General features: G+C 42.0%; 2 protein-coding genes across 4 annotated transcripts in view; one reads left to right on the top strand and one right to left on the bottom strand.

Annotated features, from left to right (window-relative positions):
- AAGAB (alpha and gamma adaptin binding protein) overlaps nucleotides 1-9952 on the top strand; it is an 89294-nt gene extending 79342 nt beyond the window's left edge. The window contains exons 7-10 of the mRNA XM_058294383.2: nucleotides 2087-2183; nucleotides 6285-6389; nucleotides 6848-6897; nucleotides 7552-9952. Coding sequence (XP_058150366.1) covers nucleotides 2087-2183; nucleotides 6285-6389; nucleotides 6848-6897; nucleotides 7552-7629 — 330 coding nt within the window. The 3' untranslated portion in view covers nucleotides 7630-9952. The remainder of the gene's footprint in view (nucleotides 1-2086; nucleotides 2184-6284; nucleotides 6390-6847; nucleotides 6898-7551) is intronic.
- Nucleotides 9953-14409: 4457 nt separating this feature from the next.
- SMAD3 (SMAD family member 3) overlaps nucleotides 14410-20226 on the bottom strand; it is a 118337-nt gene continuing 112520 nt past the window's right edge. For all 3 annotated transcript variants that reach the window (XM_004483598.4, XM_058294382.2, XM_012521634.4), the window contains exon 9: nucleotides 14410-18933. In XM_004483598.4, coding sequence (XP_004483655.1) covers nucleotides 18810-18933 — 124 coding nt within the window. In that variant the 3' untranslated portion in view covers nucleotides 14410-18809. The remainder of the gene's footprint in view (nucleotides 18934-20226) is intronic.

Here is a 20226-nt window from a genome sequence, read left to right as displayed (position 1 = left end):
TATAACATGTTGCTTTTTTTTTCTTGGAACATTCAGAACTCTCTCATTGTCATTGTCATTCAACAGTTTGAACTCTACTATGTGCCTGGGTTGGTTCACTTTGAGTTAATTCTGTTTGAGGTTTGCTGAGCTTCTTGAATGTGCATGTTAATGTCTTCCAATAATTCGTAAAGTTTTATGCCATTATTTCTTTGAATATTCCTTCTGCCCCTTTCTCTCTTTCTTCTCCTTTTGGGACTCCCATAATGTGTATATGGACCCTTGGTGGTATCCCACAGGTCTCTTAGGCTCTGTTCACTTCTTTCATTCTAAGTTCTCTCTGTTCTTCAGTCATTTCAGTTATCCTGTCTTCAAGTTCAGCGATTCTTCTGTTAGGTCTAATCTCCTTTTGAATCCCCCTGGGGAATTTTTCTTTTATGTTATTGTGGTCTGAAACTCCATGGTTTCTGTTTCTTTTTAATATTTCTGTATTGAGGGAAGCAGATGTGGCTCAAGCAATTGGGCTCCCATTATCATACAGGAGGTCCAGGGTTCAATGCCCAGGGCCTCCTGGTGAAGGCAAGCTGGCCCCACACTGAGTGCTGGCCTGCGCAGAGTAAGTGCAGGAGTGCTGGCCCACGCAGAGAGCTGGCACAGCAAGATGACACAACCAAAAGAGACACAGAGGAGAGATAATAAGAGATGCAGCAGACTGGGAAGTTGAGGTGGCACAAGAGAATGATTGCCCCTCTCCCACTCCAGAAGGTCCCAGGATCGGTTCCTGGAGCCACCTAATGAGAATACAAGCAGACACAGAAGAACACACAGTGAATGGACACAGAAAGCGGACAATGGAGGGAGGGGGAGGAAATAAATTTTTTTAAATCTTAAAAAAAAAAATTTCTGTAATGGGATTCACATATTGTTCATTTATTGTTTTCCTGATATCCTTTAGTTCTTTCTCTGTGTTTTCCTTCATCGCCTTGAAGCATACTAAGTTTTTTAAAAGTCATTGTCTGTTATATCCAAAGTCTGGTCTTCTTCATTGATGGTTTCTAGATTTTTATCTTGTTCTTTGATTGGGCCATTATTTCCTGTTTCTTTGTTCTGTAATCTTTTGTTGCATACTGTACATTTTAATATTTTTATGTGTTGACTTTAGGATTTTTTTTCCTTGAGTTTGCATCCAGTTAGGGATATGACAGAGATTGCGTTGAGTGCCAGGAGGTAACAACCAACCAATTCAAAAAACACCTTTCACAGTCTTTGCAGGTTAGGTCTGCATTGGCTAGTGCTGTACTTCAGAATTTAGCCTCCCTATCAAGAAGATCAGTGTGAGATGAATGTGATGTGCAGGGTTCTCTCAGTCCTCCCTGGGTCTTTGTGTCACTGGCCACAGGAATTCCCCCTTCTACAGGAAATTGAATGGTCCCTCCACTCACCCTAGGACACAAACCCCCCTCCCCTCCCCTTTATTGAGTGCTCAATTATAGGTCTTAAAGCTGGTAATCCTTTTCCCCAGGCCACTTAGACTTAATTGTTTCTTACACGACTCAGCTCTCTGAAAGCTGCTTCTGCCTGCAGGGCAAGTTCTGGGAGGAAGATGTAGAGAACATTTTCCTGGTCCAGTTTTTTCAAGCTGCCACTGGATAGATTGGTACAGGCACCCTAGTATGTGCATAGTGAATAATTACTCTATTCCCTTCAGAACCAGGCCAGGAGTCCATAGTAGGAGTGCAGGCTGGCTACCCATAATGCTGGGGATGGGGGAGAGGGGAGGAAGAACACCAGAAGCTTTTCCTACCATGTTTTAAGCTTTCTTGATTCAGCCCTCCCCCAGTCACTGCAACCCTTTAACTGCCATTTTTTGCTATTTGTTCATAAATTTTGGGGACACCCTGGAGTGTCTTTACTGCCATCTCAGTTGACTGGAAGTCTAGTATTTATTTCTTAATGTGATATTAATCCCTCTGCTCATTCTTTTTGCCTCTAACTCTTACTACTCTTTCTCTAAAGCCAACCAGGCAGTGAAAAGGTATGCTCTCTTGGATGTAGCTCTGAAGAAGCCTACTATTAAGTTATCACTGGTGCATATTTTCCTCAACAGCAGCCCCATTTGCCAGCAGCAGATAGGACTGAATCCCTCTTGGATCATCGGGGTGGTGCATCTAATACAGCAGACGCCCAGGTCGATAGTACTATGGGTAAGTTCTTTCTTTGGCTACAGCTCTGTGGAACTTGGGATAGGTATCTGAGCATAAATCATTAGTGGAAGATTGACTACACACGGAGAAGGGAGGAAAATTAATAGTGCACCCCAAAAGAGTATGAACCTTGTAGATGGTTATTAGAAAATGGAAGGAGAATTAATACAAAACAAATACATGTGCACCACTTTTTTCTATGATTCTTTTGGCAGGATCTTCATTCAGATTATTTTAGCTAAGACAGATGGAACGAGGTGGTAAAACAGCTTTTTATCTCCATATTATGCAGTTTTTCAGTAGTCAGAATTGGTGGTGATAAGAATACTAGAACTGATATTTTAAGCTCTTTTACATCCTTTTAAACCTATTTTATGTCCACTTTTTCCTTTGTCAATGAAGTTTGGCAGAGAAGTTACTTTGTGGAGATGGAGCTAAAGCCCAGAGCATTTTAATAACTTGTCCAAGGGCATCTAGCAAGAAAGTCCTGGAATTAGAACTAGAATCCAGTCTACTGTTCAAAAGCTGGAAAGCAAAGGATTTTAGTTGACAATAACTGTAAATGTACTTTTGTTGTGAAACTACTGATATCCCTTCTTTCTCTTATATCACATAGGGCACGTGTACAGTAATAATTTTTAATTTATTTTCTGATTACAAAATAATACATATAGAAAAACTCAAGTTATTAATTATAGAAACATACAGAAGAAAAGTTACTTGAAATCCCTTTTCTCCAGTCTCTTCAACCTTGTCCTCTCAATTGGTTCCTTCCTATTGACTTTTTAAACCAGCAAAAGTCTCTGCCATTAAAACAAACCATTAACCCCACTGAAAGGGGTGGAGAAGACAAGAACTAATCTAATAATATTGGAAAACAGTATTCTGACAGTACTATAAGGTAAGATAAAGATAACACAATTACTGAACTCTACTTAATAAATTTGTTTCTCACAGGAATATGGGTTAGCAATTCTGAAATTATGTAAATATTAGGGTTGCAAAAAGTAAGAAAATATATTGTAGATAATAAGTGCCGTGTTTTCTCACTGTCAGAGAACTATGTTACAAATAAGGAAAGGGTAGCCTGGGATGAACCCTTTGGCACCAGATTGAAATGGAAGATATTGGTGTGAACTCATGGTTTTTAAAAGTAGTGTTACAGTTAGAAGGATAGAAAAATAAAGATGAGTATGGATGCATGTGTTAGTAGTTTACGTACACGTATTTGCTGGGGCTCTCCACTGAGAGGGTATAGAAGCCACAACAACTGAGTACCAACAGATACAACTAGCACTTAGATTTTGCTTTCTAAATACCATTCTCCAACAAAAGGAACCAGGGCTCCTTAGAGAGGTGGTTGATTCCAAGGCTGGGGCAGGGAAAACACAAGATGAACCTAGAGGATTTTGTGATGCCAGAAAGTAAGAAAGTTTTTAAAAAAGAATGGAGTTATGTAGAAAGAACACAGGAACCAATCTGAAGGAGCTTCCAATGGCCAAAGCTGGGCAATTTGACCAACAAAAAATATTCTTGTATTGGACTATAATGTATATATAGTCCATGACTCCATACTAATATCAATATGTAAATAAATGCGAGAGAAAGGACTTTTCTTTCTTACAGAAAAATTCCGATTAATAAATGTGGAAGGAATGAGGGAAATAGAAAATCACCATTAGGCAAATACCACAGAAATAATAGTTGTAGGCAGGAACCATTGATTGATACTAAAATCAGTGGACAAAAGTTTAAGGAAAAGCAATATTTGAATAGTCTAAAAGTATCTCCCCCAAGGTAATTATTTATTACGAAAGGGAAAATAGTAACTTTACTTTGGAGAAAGCAACAGACAATGTTCTAACCAAGTGATGCAGGTTAGCATCACAAGTAATAAGGCATATCACCATCATGTTCTCCACCCCTATCCCCCCACCCCCAGTATGCTAAGAATGGCACATTACCCTGTGGTATCCTTGCCAAAAGTGCATGATCTCACTTGACTAATAAGAAAACAAGACAATCTCATTATTTAAAATGACTGACCAGTACTCTTCAAAAGGGCTGAGGTCATGAAAGACAAGTAAAGACTAAGAAACTCACACAGATCGGAAGAGACTAAGGAGACTTGACAGCCAAATTCTACATAGGATCCTGCTTTGGATCCTGAGACAGAAAGAGGGCATTACTGGGAAAGCTGGAGAAGTCTGAATAAAGTCTTTAGTTTTGTTAGTAGTATTGTACCAGTAATTAAGGTCATGATTTTTATAATTGTATCATGATTATATAAGATATTAATAGTAGGGGAAGGTGAGTAAATGGTATATGGGAATTCTCTGTAGTATTTTTACAACTTTTTTGCAAGACTAAAATTATTTCCAAATGAAAAGTAAAAAAACAAAACCAAACAGCAGAAACTCAACCCTTCCTCAACTCCACATTTCGCTCTTAACTCATGTCTATTCTTCACCTTCCATTTACTGCTCATCTCACTCAGATCTGACTTTTGTCTCCATTATGCCATCAAAACAGCTCTTAAGTCAAGGCTGTCACTGACCTTCACGCCACTAAATCCAGTAAGTATTTAACAGTCATCGTCTTAGGCTGACCTCTTGGCAGCATTTAAAATTATGGATCATTCCCTCTTTGAAACATTAACTTCTTTTGATTCACCCAACACAACATGTCCTGATTTTCTTGCTATTTCTCTGGTTATTACTCCTCTTTCTTTGGTTATTACTCCTCTTTCTTTGGTTATTACTCCTCTTACTCTCCTCTACCTGGCCTTTATCTATTGCCATTCTTCAGGCTCTATCTAAATTCCTCTTCTAAATTTATGTTCAAGCAGTAAGGGATTCTGTCCACATCCATAGCTCAGTTACCATTTATATACAAGATAAACACAGGTTTTTATCTCCAGTCCTATATACCACCTGCCTACATGGCATGTCTATTGAACTACAGCAAATTTAGTAAATAAAATGCACTTTTTAACACCAGATGATCTGTTATGTTGTTGTGGTAGATGCAGAGAATTATGTAAGTCATCAGGAAGCTTACAGTTCAATGTAGAGACAGACTTGTAGTGGTTGAAATCATGGCTTTTGGCGTCCCGTACACCTGGGTTCTTTTTTCTGCCACTGGTGGTGATAGGAACTTGAGTATATTATTTAACCTCTAGACCTTGATTTCCTTTTTTGTAAGGTAGGGATAGCAAACATTTCATCTCAGGGCTATTGCAAAGATGAAATGGAATCAGGTAAGTTAAAATTCATAGTGGTGCCAGTACAAAATAAAATAAACTCTCTTATTGTAACAGCATTTATTATGGTAGTGGTGGAGAAATGTTATAATACAAAGTTACATATACAAGTGCTAAAACAGTTCTACAAGCTCTAAGTGTGGGAAGAATTCCAAGGAAGGGGACCTCTGTAAATTGGGATTGTCAGGGAAGACATTCTAGAGGTCGTGGGCCTGGAGTGGAAAATTAATAATAATTCTGATTGAAAACAACTTTGATAAGGAGATAACATGCTATAGTAGAAATAGTAAAGGATTTCTAGTAAGAAAATATAATTCTCTTCTTCTGAATAACTGAAATTGTAGATGAGTTCATTTTTAAACCCAGGACTCTTCATCTGTAAAATATGGACAATGATATCTGTCCTAACCATCTAATATGGTGTGTTTAGTAATAGATTGTGAGAATATCTGCCGTAGAGTAAAATATGGTAGGCATTTTAATCACTGATTGTTGAGTCAGTGTAACTTAGTTGTAAGAGTCTGGACTTCAGAGCTGGAAATACCTGAGTCTGACTACAGCTCTACTTTGAGCAAGTCACTTCAACTCTGAACTTCAGTTTCCTCATCTCTGCATTGGAAATACCTTACCTCTCGGCAATGTTGTTAGGAAAATGTTGGTGACTATTCATGTGTGAGAGCCCCACCAGGAGCCTGGCACAGTGAAGCCCCGTGTGCAGTCAAGCTGGGCACAGTAGGCACTCAGTCCGTGGCCACCTGCACCAAAGCTAGTACTGATTGCCTCAGGATTCTGTGTATATGTAGCACATACATAAATAATGCGGCACATCCTAATTTCAGATCCCATGTTAGACTTGGACATTCAAGAATTAGCCAGTCTTACTACTGGAGGAGGAGATTTGGAGAATTTTGAAAGACTGTTTTCAAAGTTAAAGGAAATGAAAGGTAATCAGATCCCTTGTGTCTTACCATGTTCCCCTACTGGTACTCATCCACCTCCTATGGTTGGATTTTACTCCGTAACGGCTGAATTGGATCCCATGCTCTGGTCTCAGCTATCTTGAGAAACTTAGTATTCAGGGGACTTTGCCATTTTTTGGTAAAAATTCCCTTGGGAAAATTTTTATCTTTCTTCATACTCTTTCCTCCTACTTTTCCTTCTTCTCTTGCCTCTGTTTGTTTCAGTGTGCCTCATTAACATGTTATCAGTAAGATCCCTACCAATTTACTCACATCATTACCATCTGGAAAATTTGGAAGACTAAAACTTCCTAATAGCTGTAATGACTATACCATAAGCATGTCTTTGAAACCTTTCTTCCATCTTCTAGTGTTAGAACATCCATACACTCCAAATTATCCTGTGTATTTGATGAATTTCTTAAGATACATTTTCCCCCTAGATAAGGCTGCGACACTTCCTCACGAGCAAAGAAAGTTGCATGCGGAAAAGGTGAGACAATCGGTAGATTTTTATTGAGTACCAACAGAAGGTCCAGTGCCATTAGGATTACTTAGCACATTTTTTTAACTCCTAAAGGGTCTTAGTGTGAGCTTTTCATTGAGTATTAACTTATAACTAATTGGATAGTTATACAGAATATAGTTGCTGCAGTTAAGCCAAGATTTTCTAATGTATGTTGAGTGACGTGGAACTTCCACTGAGATTCAGGGGATGTTTGCCTTTCTAACTGTTGGGCTAGGAAACTAGATATTACCAATGGGGCATATGTTCTTGGCAGGAAACTATATCGTTTATGGTATTCCATTGTATGAATACCATACATTTATTTATCCAGTTTATTTATCCATTCTCTTTGGACATTTAGGCCATATGCCTTTTTTTTTGGCTTCTATAAATAATGATGTTATACATATCTTGACACATCACCTTTGTGCACATCTCTGATTACATCCTTGGGATAAATTCCTAGAAGTAAAAGTCCTGGATCAAGGAGTATTCAAAGCTTTTGATATATATATGGCCAGAGGGCTGGAGGGCAAGGAGTATAATTTTAGTTCGTTCTTAATTAAGTTCAGGTAGGACATGTGGCACGAGCAGAAATATAACTGTTGCCTAAAACTTGTTGCATGCTTCTGTCCACAGGTGGCCAAAGCATTCTGGATGGCAATTGGGGGAGACAGAGATGAAATTGAAGGCCTTTCATCTGATGAAGAAAATTAAATCACTCACACGGGGATTTGACTAACCAAGATGCCACCCCCTTTATCTGAGTTAAGGGAATATTTCCCTACTCAGCACAGTTATATTTTGCTGAAATTCCCACTATGATGTTGACCATCTGGCTTGTTTGTAGGATTTCCTTAATTTTAGATTTTAGTAAGGATTTAAGGAATCGTTTCTCTCTCAGTATATTATGAGAGAGTAAGGAGTATAATGATTATAAGGAGTGACAGTTTTTCAGATATACCTTTTTGTTCTCGGAACGGGGTAGATAGAATGAAGTCTGTGTGATTTGTCCAAGTTAGAGAAGAAGAAGAAAACCACTAAGCCATTCCTGGTCGACTCTCTAAATAGCATTCCCTGCATTCAAACTTGGTTATCACAGAGCTGGAGCTTGTGCCACCTTCCCTGGATGCTTTGCGTTTTCTGGTTGAGTGTTGCTTTACTGCTTTCAAGGAGCCTGCTCTTCTGACCTGAGATGTTTTTGATGGGAAGAAAGGAGGCAGCTGCAAATGTAATCTGCACTGAACTATAGGTGGGGGCGAAGTCAGTGGCCCCAGGTTAGTCTCTAACTAAAAAAAAAAACTGCTTCTAGGCTTTTCATTTGAGGTATAGTGTCTGAGCGCCTTCTGGGAAGTCCTGAAAACCAGTGTGAATTTTTTACTTTGGTAGGGATAAAACAAACCTCTCTATAAGAGAGTTGTGGTATGTGTGTGTATTTGTATATATGTGTGTATGTATGTGTGTGTGTGTGGGGGGAGAGAACCTTAAGTAATTCCTAAATTAGCTATGGAAACATATGTGATCATACACCAGGATCTTTGCAGTAGCATTATCATGAAGAAACTCTTCTCCCTTAGCGTTCTTCCCTACTACTTGAGATGTCAGAGCTGTGTTGTCACACAGTACACCCTCACAACAAACTGTCCCCCTCCCCCTTTTCTTTTTGAAAGCCAAACAGAGATCACTGCCAAGGAAGTGACAGTAAGGGGTGGGTGAGGTGGGGAAGGACGTGAAATGTTGGGCAGTGAATTCCTAAGCATCTTGGGGGTTGACTGCTCCCCTCTCACTTCCCAGGGCTCCCACCCCCAGGCAACATCCTTTGTTCTTTATCCTTTGAGAGGTCAAGGTCGTGCTTGAGGGGGGGTCAGCCTCAGGGGAACCAAAGAGAAAATTTCCAAAGGAAGAGTGGAAAGTACAGCAAATAAAATCCTTATTTCTGTTTTTTTATGTTGATACTTTTAAAAACGACTTATGCTTAATGCCAAGGGTCTAAAGTGCTGCCAGAAGACAGCAGCTGGTTGTGGGCTTGTGGATACAAACCCGCTCGCCCAGTGTGGAAGAAACACAGGTTAGGTCATAAGCACAGAAATACTTCACACCCCCTCCGAGGAGCACCTTACGAGCCTTGCAGCCCCTGAAGTAAATGACAGAAGGAAAGGAGTGCTGCAAGTTCAAGACCATGGCAGCCACAGGGAGGGAAAGTTTCAGGAGGGTTAAAACATTCAAGAAAAGGTATTCCAGGGGACTTTGGAAGCTATCTTCCTTGGTGACCTTTATTTTAGTTCTTTATTGTTGTGAAGAACACAATATGGGCAACTATAGTTCATCACCCGCTCCATCATTATTTGAGGTGACTGCAATAGCCATTGATGAGGAATGTTAGGGGAGTTGGCTCTGGGGTTGCAAAATGAAAGGTGGAACGTGAAAGGTTTTAGAAAATACATTTGGCCACATAGGGAAAATATATTAGAAAAAGCTGTGTACTGATTTTTGTGGATTGAACAAAGCCAGGTAATTAAAATGTGATTTATTTTAAAGTCTGCTAGTGCGTATTGTGATTTTGGTATTTGTTTGTTTGCTTTTAGTAGGGAGTGAGAATGGAATACTGAATAGTCTATGAATTTACCAGACTCACTGTTTTGGAATCCACAATGCATATGTATAATATCATCTCAAGACCTCAGCTATCAGGAGAGATTGACCCCCTTTTAGAGAACACATGGAATAAAGGTATCTAAGTGTTTACTAAAGGGCCCATGTTAAGTACAGTGATTATGAGCTAATACTGTAATAAAAGTTGCAGACTATCTAAAGTGACCTATGTAAGTGATAGCACACGTTGTTATGGACTGCCCAGCCAGGATTTAAAATAAGAGACTCGGCTTTTTCGTCTTCCAACATTTCTCTATTTGCTTAACACAGTGTCTGGCACACAGTAGGCCCCATATTTGATAGTTTGCTGACTATCATCACAGAGTTTGAGGATCATAAGTGTTGGAAGGTAGGGGGATACAAGAATAAACTTTTTTTCCTGAGTTAAGTCATGTGTTATGTAATAATTTTTAAATGATGAAGACAGGTATTTTTATAATTTTAAAATACACTATCCTGCCAGAGTATGAGAAGATTGACAGAACCAGTTTGCTTGCTCTCTGTTTATAGAACTTGGCCACATCTAGTTCAGAGAAGCTAGAGATTCAGAGAAGCTAGACTTAGATGGCTGAGTAATATGGGATGTGGTTCAAGAGCCATAGAGCAAGTCAGGCCATTCCTGCAAACTACTTTTAACACGTGAAATGTGATATATGGTCATCTCATGCTCCCGCAGTGGAGAGGTGTGGAGAAACATTTTTGCTATGGCTTGCTGGATTCCCTTCACCTTGGGTCAGTCTCTTTAACAATGACCATTGAGAGAACACGTGGAGTGTCCCCTGCCCTGCCTTGGCCTGCTGTGGAAAAATAGTCTTATTAGAATCACTGTCTAAGGGTAAGATGAGAGCTCTGTGAACTATTCTGAGGCTTGGTGTTTGCTGATGCAAAGCTATATTTAGCAAACATGTGTCCGGTACCATCAGGGGTTCTGATTCATTGAATGTTCTGACTGATGGAGACAGAGTTCCAGTGAATGCTCTAAGAGGTAGCTTTGCCCTCTACCACCCCCCACAACAAATTTTAAAATAAACAAGACAATTTAGCTATAGCACCATGTTTTTAAATACCAAACTTATTAGAGGACAATAGGTGGAGAAAGTGTGAAAAATCCAGTCAAGTGTACTGAACCCTAATACAGGGTCTGTATGAAAGCAACACCCCGGCTATTAACAACCCCATAATTTGTATGTTTCATAAAAGTAGAACCAGCAGGGCAGAATTCTTGTTTTTGCCTTAGAGGCTACTCAAGATTTAGTTTAGTGACCTATCCTTGCACCACTGGCAGGTAAGCATTTGCAGAAAAGGCTTAGAAATTCTTTAAGTTTCATATTTGGCCATTACTTGTGTCTGTATTGGACACTACAAGTCTTGCTTTTAATGTAGGTATCTTTACTCAGAGTTAAGTGTATACATTAAGTTACTCTAGGAAGTCTCTTGCTTGATTCTGAGGTGTTTCTCTGATTTCTGAAATGAAGAATTAACAAAGATAATAGTAACAGCGTGGGCCTTTGTTGGAGCACTGGTTAGCCCCATTCCAGTTCTTCGTGATTTACAGTTCTACTTTATTTCCAGTTGGAAAAGCATTGACTCAAAACCTGGCCCTAATGGTTATTACCGCATCTTTGGAACATAGGCAGGGAGATTGGGGGGGGGGGGGAGGAAAAAAGACTGTTTTCTTTTAAAATCCTTTTTTATGTTCTAATAGGCCCAGAGCCCTTCATGTCCAGCTGACTAGGAAGCCACCCTTTTTCTCTCCTACAGAGGTAGTGACCAATCATTGCTGCTGCCCTTTCTGTTATCAACCAGGTGGCTTTAATGCTACAAAAAAAAAAAATGGGGGCTAAGTAAGGCCTAAGGTAGAAACTTTAGGTAAAGGCAGTATAGTTTGGGAGAGAGACGATTCTTTTAATCTGAAGCCCAAAGACATGGTCTGCACCAATCTTGCCTCTCCCCGAAATTCTCATGAAGCACTTAAAGAGGTGGCCTCAAACTTAGTTGAGAAAAAGTAACTTACCTTCTTCTTCTACCCAGATGAGAGCTAAAACAACGATTCAAGGTTCAGCCAACACTGGCCTAAGGTGGCAGAGGATATAGACTTGTCAGGACTTGGTTTCTCTTCTCCAGGAGCTCATAGTCTAACTCAGGTGGGAGTAGGGGTTTAGCAAGGCAAGGTCACAAAAGAAAGTGCTGGACAGAATGTGAGAAGTACTGGACCAGCCTAATTGCTGTGGGAAGGAAAGAGCACAATGATATGGGGAGAGCATAAAGTGTGTCTTAGGACAGTGGTTCTCAAACTTGAGCATACATCAGGGTCACCCCTGGAAGGCCCCACCCCAGAATTTCTACTTTAGTAGGTCTGGGGTGGGGCTTAAGAATTTGCATTTCTTTGTTGTTGTTATTACTTTTTTTAAATATACTTTTTATTTTTAATCCTTATTACATAAGAATTTGCATTTCTAACATCCCCGGTGACACTAATAATTGTTCCAGGGACCACCCTTAGAGGAAGTGATACGTGTGTTGAACCTAAAAAGTTAGAAATTTGGACAGATATTTGGATGGAGGCAGCAAAAATTTTAGTGGAAGTCAGAACATGAACAAAGGCATAAGAAAGCAAGGGACTGTGCTGGGAAAATGTCAAGTAGTCCAGTTACAGAAATGGTGGTAGATGAGGATGGAGTGGTGTTGGTGAAAGAAATAGCCCCTTGTGCAGTCTGTACTTACTCTGCAGGTAACTGAGGAGCTAAAGGTTTGGAGCAGAAAAGTTATTAGAAATTACTTAGAAATTATTATTGGAAATAACTTAGAAATTATTATAAATAATAATTGCTGTTCAGGAAAATTTGGCAGCAGTATTAGCCAACACTAATTATAAATGCCTGGAGAACTGTGTTGAGGATTCTGAGACTGAGAATGGACCTGCCATTGTGATTAGTTGTTTTGCCATGGGTAGAAAAATCGAGAATGGTGGTAATTTTGTCACATATTTGCTATCCCTGGACTAGAGGGAGAAAAATTAGAATATTGGAACAGCTGTGATAAATGGTAATCAGGAACTATATCTTGGTGGCACTTCTTCAATATAAAAATTTACTAGTTGGTTAGCACAATGAGAATGGATGCAAAAGATATTGCTGAAGTAGGCTCTAATAGATATAGCCCTGATTGACTCATTTGTTCAGCAAAAATATGTGACAGACAAAAGAAGCCAGTGATACTAGCATACAAATAAACCCTACTCTCAAGGAACTCATGGCCTAGAGAGGGAGACAGGTGCAGTTAAAACAGAGGAGACAGTGGCTATAGAGATTTGCCCAAGAGGCTTCTTGAAGGAGATGTGTGAACTGAGCCTCAAAGCATTGGTAAAAAGTAGCCAAGTGATTGGCTTTGTGTGTCAGAAAGGTGGGGTGGGGTGAGGGGAATGTAGATTGGGGATGAGGGGTTGCCATCCCAAGCAGAAAAACCAGCATGAGCAGTCACAGCCATGTATGGTTTATAAGGAGCTACAAGTTGCTTGGTGGTAGAGTATAAGTCATGAGAGCTGGGTAGGGATCAAATAATGATCATCAAACGTTCCATGTTAAAGACCTTAGAATTTGTGTTATTTACTGGGGGCAGTGTAGGTAATGTATTTAAAAGAGAGAAGGCTGGGCACTAGGAGACTGTTTAGGAAGCTGGTGCAGGTGTCCAGGTGCTAGAGGCCTGAAGCATAGGGCAGTAAAAGGATTCGAGCAGAGAGATCGAAGAAACAGGAGTGATCAGATATGGGGAGTGCGGAATTGTGTACGAATATGAATTCCCTGGATATAGGCTAGGTAAATGGTGGTCCTTATAGCTAAAGAACAAAGGAGGAGGAGATGGTTGAATAAGGAAAATGATTTTGAGGCATCTGTGGTACCTCATGTACAAGTATCCAGCAGGCTGCAGTATATGAGTATGAAGCTTAGTGGTGAGGTCTGGGCTATACATACTGATTGGGGAGTCATTAGCATATATACAGTTTGAAATCATGAAGGTAGAGATCTCCCAGAGAAGAATGTCAGGTGTACATAAAGAGTCTTGGGAACACCAACACTGAAGAGGAGGAATGGACCCAAGAAAAGAAAGGACGAGAGGGCCTTTCCAAAAGGGAAGCAAGAGGGGTACTGCAACTAAGAGGGTTGTTGATGTCTGGCAGGAGCAGTTCTAGTAAAGAGGCGATAGCCTCCATTTTGTCCTTCTTCTCCAACTTCTTAACCAAATAACTCTTTATATTTTAACCATGTTTTTCTATATAAGCCAATGAAACAATTTTGAAGTCTCTTTCTCCTTGACAGTTTTGATTTCAAAATGTATTTTCACAGGACCTAATAGAGGTGGTTTTTTGAGCTGGAAGGTGTGGAAATCTAGTTACTTTTGAATCTAAAACTCTCTCTCCATAACTGTGAGAAAATCTGGTGGCATTTAGTACACAGCAACAACATGGAAGAGACAAGCTGAAAGGATAAACAGAAGCAAAAGGTGGCAGGGCTGGAGGTGGTGGCATTGAATCATTTGCCAAAAGCCTCTGAGTATAGGAGAAATGAATGCAAAAAGGTATTGCCGAGATAGCATCTATGGGACTTGTACGAGGAGCAGGGGAGACGTACCAAGTGTAAAACATTTGACTTTGCTTCCAGTGACTAGAGGTGAAGGTCGTGACAGAATGTGGCCTGGCACATCCTTGGCCAAAGTACATTTGGGCTTATAGACATTTTCCTCTGCTCCCTGTAGCTCTCAAGTCCCTGGGACCCTGCTGGGCTCCCTTATTTTTCTCTCTATCCAGAGATGGCAGCAAGAATCAGACTGAGCTCCTGGCACAGGAGCTTTTCCATGAAAAGTTTATTAGAAGGGCACTTACAGTGGGGAAAGAAGGAAAGCGAGAACACAAATCTTTAACAATTGGGGTACAATGCTTAAACAGGTGCTCTGCTCTTAAAATACAAAAGTTAGAAAAATCTAGAACACTCTAAATACATGCTTTTTACAAAGATATTAAAAGTCAGGCTGGCTGAGAAGTGAAGGTAAAATGAACATCTTCCATGTTCTACTCCCCTCCCCGCAACACCCAAACAAGAGTCAAGAACACCCAAGTTGCCACAGCAGCAGAGGGGGTGAGCAGAGGCTTCCTGACAAAGGGGGCTCCATCCCTCTGTATAAGTTTCTGCTCCTTGGGAGGGGGGGGGACTTCGTTCAGAGGTTCCCTATCGAAGCTCCTGAATTTGAGTCAGAACTGTCTGTTTTTACGTGCTGCTGCTTGTTCAGCCAGCCTCCGCTGGTGTTTCTGGATGCTGAGCCAAAAAAAGCCACAACACCCTCAAGCAACATTCAGAACTGGCTGTGCCCCCGACTCTTCCCAGCTACACTGCCCTTGGTGGGAGAGACCTGTCCAACTTTCTTTTAAAAAAAATTAAATAGTTATCTGTCTGCATGGTTTAAGAAACTATTATATAAATATATAAAAACACCAGAATGCTAGAGTATACATTACTTCAGCATAAAAAAGGAAAATTCAATTACAGAATCACTGAGAATTTCTCAATCCAGTTTACACAATAGGTGAGTTTGTGAAAGATGTGTCTTTAAAAAGTTGCCTGTACATCAGATGGTTTTCCCACTGCCTTACGCTCTCTCCTCAGAGATACCTTATCTTTGTTTTCAAATCCATAATTTCTTGTGTAATTTTTTCTGCTTTACCCACCCACTTGACATACTCCTTTAAAATAGTCTATTACCTTTAAAAGGGTCCTACGAGGGAACATTTATGGCACACAGAGCAAAATGGTACCATTTGTGTCAAGTTTAAGTTTTCCTCTACTAAAATGGGGACATGTCTATATTTTGGGAAAACGCCCAACTCTGTCACTTCAGAGTCAACACAGTAAGAAACAGAGCCTGGAGCTAAAACGTGTGTCCCCTCTTGCTCTTGGTAACCTTCTTGGTAAAACAGAGCCGTGAGCAGTGTGCCGTCTCCTTTCACCACCTCTCCTTGAAGTGAGCTGCGGCTCTGCAAAGAACATTTTGGAGCCTCAGAAATGGCAGCTTGACTAAGCATGAAATCAGATATTTGCCTTCTCCCAGACTACACACACATGTACGACATGCACAGCTACTTAAAGAAAACCTTTTTCTGTGGTTTGAGTCAAAGCATTTAGCCCTGGACTATATCCAAACTCTAGGAAGCCAACAGGAGATGGAGAAAAACTAAGCATAAGATATGTGCTGCAGCTCACTTCAATACATTAACAAAGTTTTGTGGTTTTTTTTTTAATCACCACAGTCAAAAATACAACACAGACAACATAAGGACAATGGAAAAGTCTGCCAGCAGCCTTGCCCTCATGTGTATTCTTCCTAAGAGTCAGAGTCCCTGCTCCTGACTCTAGGCTTATCTCAAAATGTCATTTCTTCTACAGCCTGCCAGGAATGTGGCCAACTGAGATGATGTTCTAGCACAGGCCTTTAATCCAAACCGTCTGGGGTAGCTACCTACATTTGTGCTGGGAGGATCTAAGTTACTAAATAAAGTTGGGAAGAAGGGGGAGTGGCAGAGGAAAGGGAATAAAAGTCTGCTCCTCGGGGAGGTGCTGAGGATAAAGATAGATGGCCCAGTGCTAGCTACTCAGGTCAGTGTCAGCACAAGCCAGACGTCATGCTTGGGGAAGCAGGGGGACAACACACCTTATCATGTTACCTGGACAAATGCCACTTAACACTGCAATCTGTCACAGCTCCAGAGCTGCTCTCATTTCCTCTTGCCCCTTTCAGTTGTCCTCTAAAAATTTTTTTTAATGTATGAATAATAATCATACGACAGAATTTTAAAGACTAAAAATTTAGTTTTGTGGTTTAAAGAAAGGACACTGATATACATCTCCACAGCACCTATGTCACACTCTCTCGATACAAATGGCACCATTTGCTAACCTCTAGGAAAAGCCCAATTTATTTTCAGTGATGCCAAAGGTAGAGTTACGTATAACGTCCTCACCTCCTCCATGGTCTGTTCTATAAAGAAAATGGGTCAAGTAGCCTTGGAAAAACAGAAAACTAAACTTCATGCCTCTTAGAAGTAGCCTTCAGGTCTGAATACTGAGGGTTCTAAGACCGTCCAAATGCAGCAAACGTGACCACCGGGTCACCAACACTAGTCTGAACCTGAAGACAGTTCCCAAGTACCTGGAGGACAGCTGTGTGCCACAGGAAACCTCATGGGATTGTGCAGTGAGTGGAGCATGCGGGCCCTCAGAAACCACTGTTGGTGGCTTTTAGGAGAGGTCCCATGATTGCTCCAGCAGAAGCCACAGTGGAATATTGTGCTGTGGCTCTCAGACCATGACTGGGAGTATGACTGCACATTCAGGAGATTCAGGGGTTTCTTGTATTTGTAAAAAGCAGCAGCTCACAGATCATTTTGCACCAGGCATAAACTTCAGGCCTGCAGAACTAGGCCCTACCCGGTGGGGCGAGGGGTTCTGTGTGAAGAGCCCTGCAAGACTAGGGTAAGTCTGGTGCAGTGCTCCTTCAGTCTCTCCCTTGTCCTCAGGAGGCTGGGGGGGGCAGCTTTCCTACATGGAAAGCTTAAGGCTAGAGCTTCAGGTGCACAGGATCCTGCAGGTGAAACACCAGGAAGCCCCAACATCTTCAGGTGGCATCAGAAATTTCATCACATTTGAAGTTTATACCTGCCAAAATTATGCTCTTTCTCCCCTTCACCTGGAATAAAAGACAGGATTTCCATAGGAAACTCCTTTTATTTTTCCTGGTATAAGTTCATGTAAAAAAAATGGGTAAATCATTTCAGACAAAAACAGCAGCAAAGAAGAAAGTACCAGTTGCAGGTGGCAATTCTGTCTGCTGTATTCTGCAAAAGGCCAGTAAAAAGGAAGGTTCTTTTTTCTTTTTCCAGTTGAAATAATTTATAATAGTTTTCTCACTAATTGCCACTGGGAGCAGTACTTATTACACAGTATAACTGCTATAGTTGCCACTGATGATCCTCTAGTATGAGCTAGATAATCTTAGCTCCCAGGGGAAAGATGACAGACCTCTTTGCACCAAGCCTGCAATTTTCAAAGGTGTAAAAAAAAAATTTAATAGCCCTTTTCATTTGCCTTCATTGGCCTGAGATTTTTCCCTTCTGGTGAATTTCCTTCTGTATATCTCAGTTTCCAAAATTGGCAGGTGTCTTCTCACACAATCTAGGAAAGCTTCACCTTGGGAGACAGAAGGGAACAAAGTATCTGCCAGGCTCCACACTGGTGCCAACCCAGCATTTTTTTTTTTAAATATAAAACATACATTTAAAAGAGCATATGATAAAGTTCATTTAATTAGTGCAAATGACTACATAAACCAATATAGCCATATGCATCAGAATCAGAGTGAGCCCTTAAACTGGAGACCCACTCAGTGTGGTGCTGCCTCAGCCCAAACGCCACCGCAAACCCACTGCCTCCTGCTTCACATAGATACTTAATGTGACTCAAATCTCTCTGAGATTAATGTGGTAATATAAACAATACATTGCATACACACTGAGCTTCAACAGATCCAACTTCTCAAAGTGAGAAAGGACACGTATAAGAGAGTTCTTGAAGAAGAGGCTCTCGCCAGCTTTTCCCACTGTCCCCTTGTGCGTGTTCTGCTGAAATGCTCATTTCGATCAGGAGGTTGTGAGGGGAAACAGACAAACTGCCCCCCACTCCCTGCACATCAGTCCAGGTCACGAGGTGCACAGTCTGCCAGAACGGTGGCCTGAAGGGGGCCAGAGAGCTGGGCTGTGAGGTTCGCTCATGCCCTTGCAGGCGCTCCCCTACCCAAAGAACCCTTCTAAGGTCAATTCCACATTCCAGTCCTGGACAGCGGGGCATTTCCTGGTGGTCCGTGACATCCAGATTGCTGTCATTAAAAAGAAAGGGGCTGAGGGGAGAGGGCAGGTGCTCAAGTACTACCTGTTCACTCAAGCCACTAGCGCAGAAGCCATTTCTTGCCTTTCAAACTGGGTCCAAAGGGCAAACTTAAATTTGTTCGGCAGGCAGCTGTTTGTAAAATCCATCTCTGCGTGTACCTTTGCGTTTTGAAAAACATGTTGGTGCTGCTTCAGTTGGGGGAGCAAAATTTCTTCCGTGACAACACTGGGCTGAGCAGTTCCAATTTTCTCCACCTTCTCAATGGCCATTTCCCCCCCGCCCACCCCCTCCCCTCCCCCATCACACTCGATGTCTCTAAGACACGCTGGAACAGCGGATGCTTGGCGAGCCCATCTGGGTGAGGACCTTGTCGAGCCACTGCAAAGGGCCATTCAGGTGCAGCTCAATCCAGCAGGGGGTACTGGTCACTGTCTGTCTCCTGCAAGAAACAGCAAAAGGAGTGGAGGATGGCTTTAAAAAGGTCTGAAGGCATGTACATTACCAGGCAGAGTACCTCTTTCTGCTTCCCAAAGCTAGAGATACATCCTACCTTGCTGGACCCTGCCCTCAAGGAGGCACCAATAACTCGCTGAAACTAACAGGCCAAACTCCTCCAACCAGGGAGGACTTTGAGCTAATCAGACTCTCAAGGGAGAAGGCGGCGACTTTTCAGGAGTTAAACAGGTAAGGCACATTCTAAGGTACCCAAGAACCTCCAGCTTGAGCAGTGGCCTCCCTGGCTCCGTCTGGACAGATGGGCACCTGCAGCCCTCCCATCTCCAACCTGGACCGAGCCCCAGCAGGCCGCGATGACGTGTCTGTCTGATTGAGGAGGGTGTTTTACAAAGCGCCAACAGAGTCCGCACGCTGTCGGCTCCCAATGTGCTGATATAATTCCCATCTATGGCCTTATTTTGGAAAATCTTACGAGCAGAGCGAGCCATGGAACAATTACTGGAAAAAACCAAGGCGCGCCACACGTTTCTTTTCCCCAAAGCACTCTGTCTAAATTCAGGCTGGTTGATGACGCAGCTCTCAGGCGAGCTCCCAGAGGCCTCCACTGAGCAAAGGCTATCTGCTGAGGCCGGAGTCACTGGTGCCAGCTGGAGGTGAGATGTGTGGGCTGTGGGCCCTGCTTTCGGACACCTCCCAGAGAAGGGCTGAAACCTTACTCTCCTTGGCCCAAGAGGCAGGAGGAGGGCAAGACTGTTCTGGGAAGGGGCTGTACCCGCCAGTTAGCCTGCCGTGCGGCTCTGCCAGGTGGTGGTGACGCGGGGGGCTGCACAGGACTGGGAGTGCTGGCAGCACAGCCTGCGTGCTACTACCATGCCCCTGGGGAGAGGCTTCCGCCCTCAAGGAGCCTCTTCCCAGCACATAGAGCTGGGGGGCTGCATTGCTGCGCCAGGTCCAGTGCTCTTGCTTAATCTATACTTTTTCTGAGTAGGAGGTGTTTAAAATGGATCCGCTGACCGGGCCCTGGGATGCTTCCCTGATGGGGGAACCTGCAGGACAGGGTGTGGTGCCCTGAACTGTAGTCCACGTGTAAGGGGTAAATGGACTTCCCCTTTGCTCTTTTCTGTTTACATCCATCTTTTCAATACTTCCCTCCCCACTAAAAAATATATTAATTTTCTAACCTTTCACTCTTGTTCCCAAAGTGATGTAAGCCACAGCTAAAAGTTGGCTACTAAAACATTTCACCGGCTGCACCTTCGGGCCTGAGCTCATCTCA

Source organism: Dasypus novemcinctus, chromosome 3 (assembly GCF_030445035.2).
Source record: "Dasypus novemcinctus isolate mDasNov1 chromosome 3, mDasNov1.1.hap2, whole genome shotgun sequence".
Taxonomy (NCBI): Eukaryota; Metazoa; Chordata; class Mammalia; order Cingulata; family Dasypodidae; genus Dasypus; species Dasypus novemcinctus.
Note: the sequence above shows the minus strand (reverse complement) of the source record. Positions and strands in the feature narration are given on the sequence as shown.